This window comes from Wasmannia auropunctata, unplaced genomic scaffold (genome assembly GCF_000956235.1).
Source record: "Wasmannia auropunctata unplaced genomic scaffold, wasmannia.A_1.0 LD336101.1, whole genome shotgun sequence".
Classification (NCBI taxonomy): Eukaryota; Metazoa; Arthropoda; class Insecta; order Hymenoptera; family Formicidae; genus Wasmannia; species Wasmannia auropunctata.
The window spans coordinates 929553-931110 of record NW_012026789.1 but is presented as its reverse complement, the minus strand read 5'-3'; the positions used below and the strand labels follow the sequence as shown (position 1 = coordinate 931110).

At 35.5% G+C, this 1558-nt stretch overlaps 1 protein-coding gene across 1 annotated transcript in view; it reads right to left on the bottom strand.

Annotated features, from left to right (window-relative positions):
* The window catches only part of LOC105461097, a 47429-nt gene that overhangs the window by 21300 nt on the left and 24571 nt on the right, over nt 1-1558 (bottom strand). Inside the window, exons 6-8 of the mRNA XM_011707588.1 lie at nt 1391-1550; nt 1116-1300; nt 711-999 (exon numbers count right to left, since the gene is read on the bottom strand). Of these exons, the coding sequence (XP_011705890.1) occupies nt 711-999; nt 1116-1300; nt 1391-1550 (634 nt within the window). The remainder of the gene's footprint in view (nt 1-710; nt 1000-1115; nt 1301-1390; nt 1551-1558) is intronic.

The following is a 1558-nucleotide window of genomic DNA, read 5'->3' as shown; positions in this document are numbered from 1 at the left end:
TATTATCGTCTTCCATAAGTATCCCTCTGGTCTTCCAAATGAAAAGGTGATCCTCTCAGAAGTTCTCCTTATCGGCCTCACCTTCATAGATCTAAACAGAAAGAATTATAATATTAAAAAATTTCTATCTCAAGAAAAAAATTACTGTAATGTATTTTTGCATATCGCACTGTTACTGAATATGACGCTACACAAACAGACATTACATAAATGGAAAATATTATGCTGTAAGATTATCATGTTAATTGCAGCATTTTTCTATAATATTAACTATCAAAGAAACTTTAACAGTAAATATTTCAGAAAAATGCTGCAAATGTAAATAAAAATATTTAACAAAAAATAGCATTGAAAAATGCTAATTTAAATATATCGACAAACATTTAATAAAATTAATAAAAACAGGCCAATTACAAATTGAGAGCATTCCCGTAGGATCAATTAAAATAGGCACTGAAAAGTGCCGATTAGTCTCCCACTAGAGCTGTGCGAGGAAGTTCTAATCCCGACTAGATATATAAAATCGAGTCAAGTAATTATTATTCCAAAATAATTAATTTTGAAATCAATTATTTCAATATATCCAGTGATACTAGAAACGGGCTGCGAGTATAACTTGTGAAACAGATGAAAAGGATCCGCACGCTAAAAAACAGAGCCACGTACATGTTCGGGGGCGCTTTACATACACGTGATTCTGAATAACGTACGTACTATTTCCATCTGCTCTACAAGTGAACCACGGCCTGTTTCCGGTATCACTGGATATAACTGATGGATATAACAATTATTTGAATCGATTTTAAACATCGAGTTGGGACCGAAAGCTTCTTCGTACAGCTTATAGTATCTACTGAGACTGATATTGGCATTGAAAAATGCCGATAAATATTTCTTCCTTTTTCTTTCTCTGTGGTTATTCGACGCTGCAGTAGTCTCGAGCTCATTGTTTGCTACATTGGTGGACATTAGCAACCTCTTCTGCAGGCGTACCTGTAACTAAAGGTAAATAAATTCCATTTTATTATATGTGTGTACTGCGCGCATATGTAGCATTACTCTTATTGTACATTATTTATAATTATTTACAAATAATTACCATAATCATTATTTACGGCCTCTTCTTGTTCTCGTTCCAACGGTTGATCGTCCCAAAAATGGCGATTCCTCGGCATTCGCGCACGTGGACCCCGCAACTTGTTCCTAGCCCTTTCTTTCGCAGCCCGGAGAGCTTCCTTCGCTTGGGTTTGAAACTCTGAACGAGTCGGTTTCTCAAAGTGTCGGTTTTTGCATACGGCTTCTGTAAAAGGAACGAAATATATACTATTAATTAATTAAACATGATGATAAATGCCTATATATGTATGTAGAAAAAGGAAGAGATTTGTACCGTAAATCGCAACAATTAACCGAGTGCAATATAATGGTCGTCCTTCGCGGCTCCCCCACCATGTAAATGACGGTGTCAACGAATCCTTCAAAGCCTCCTTTAGACAAAGATTTACCGTTTCTTTTAAGTTGAAACCGCCTATATAGTGCAAATAATTAACCTGAAAAA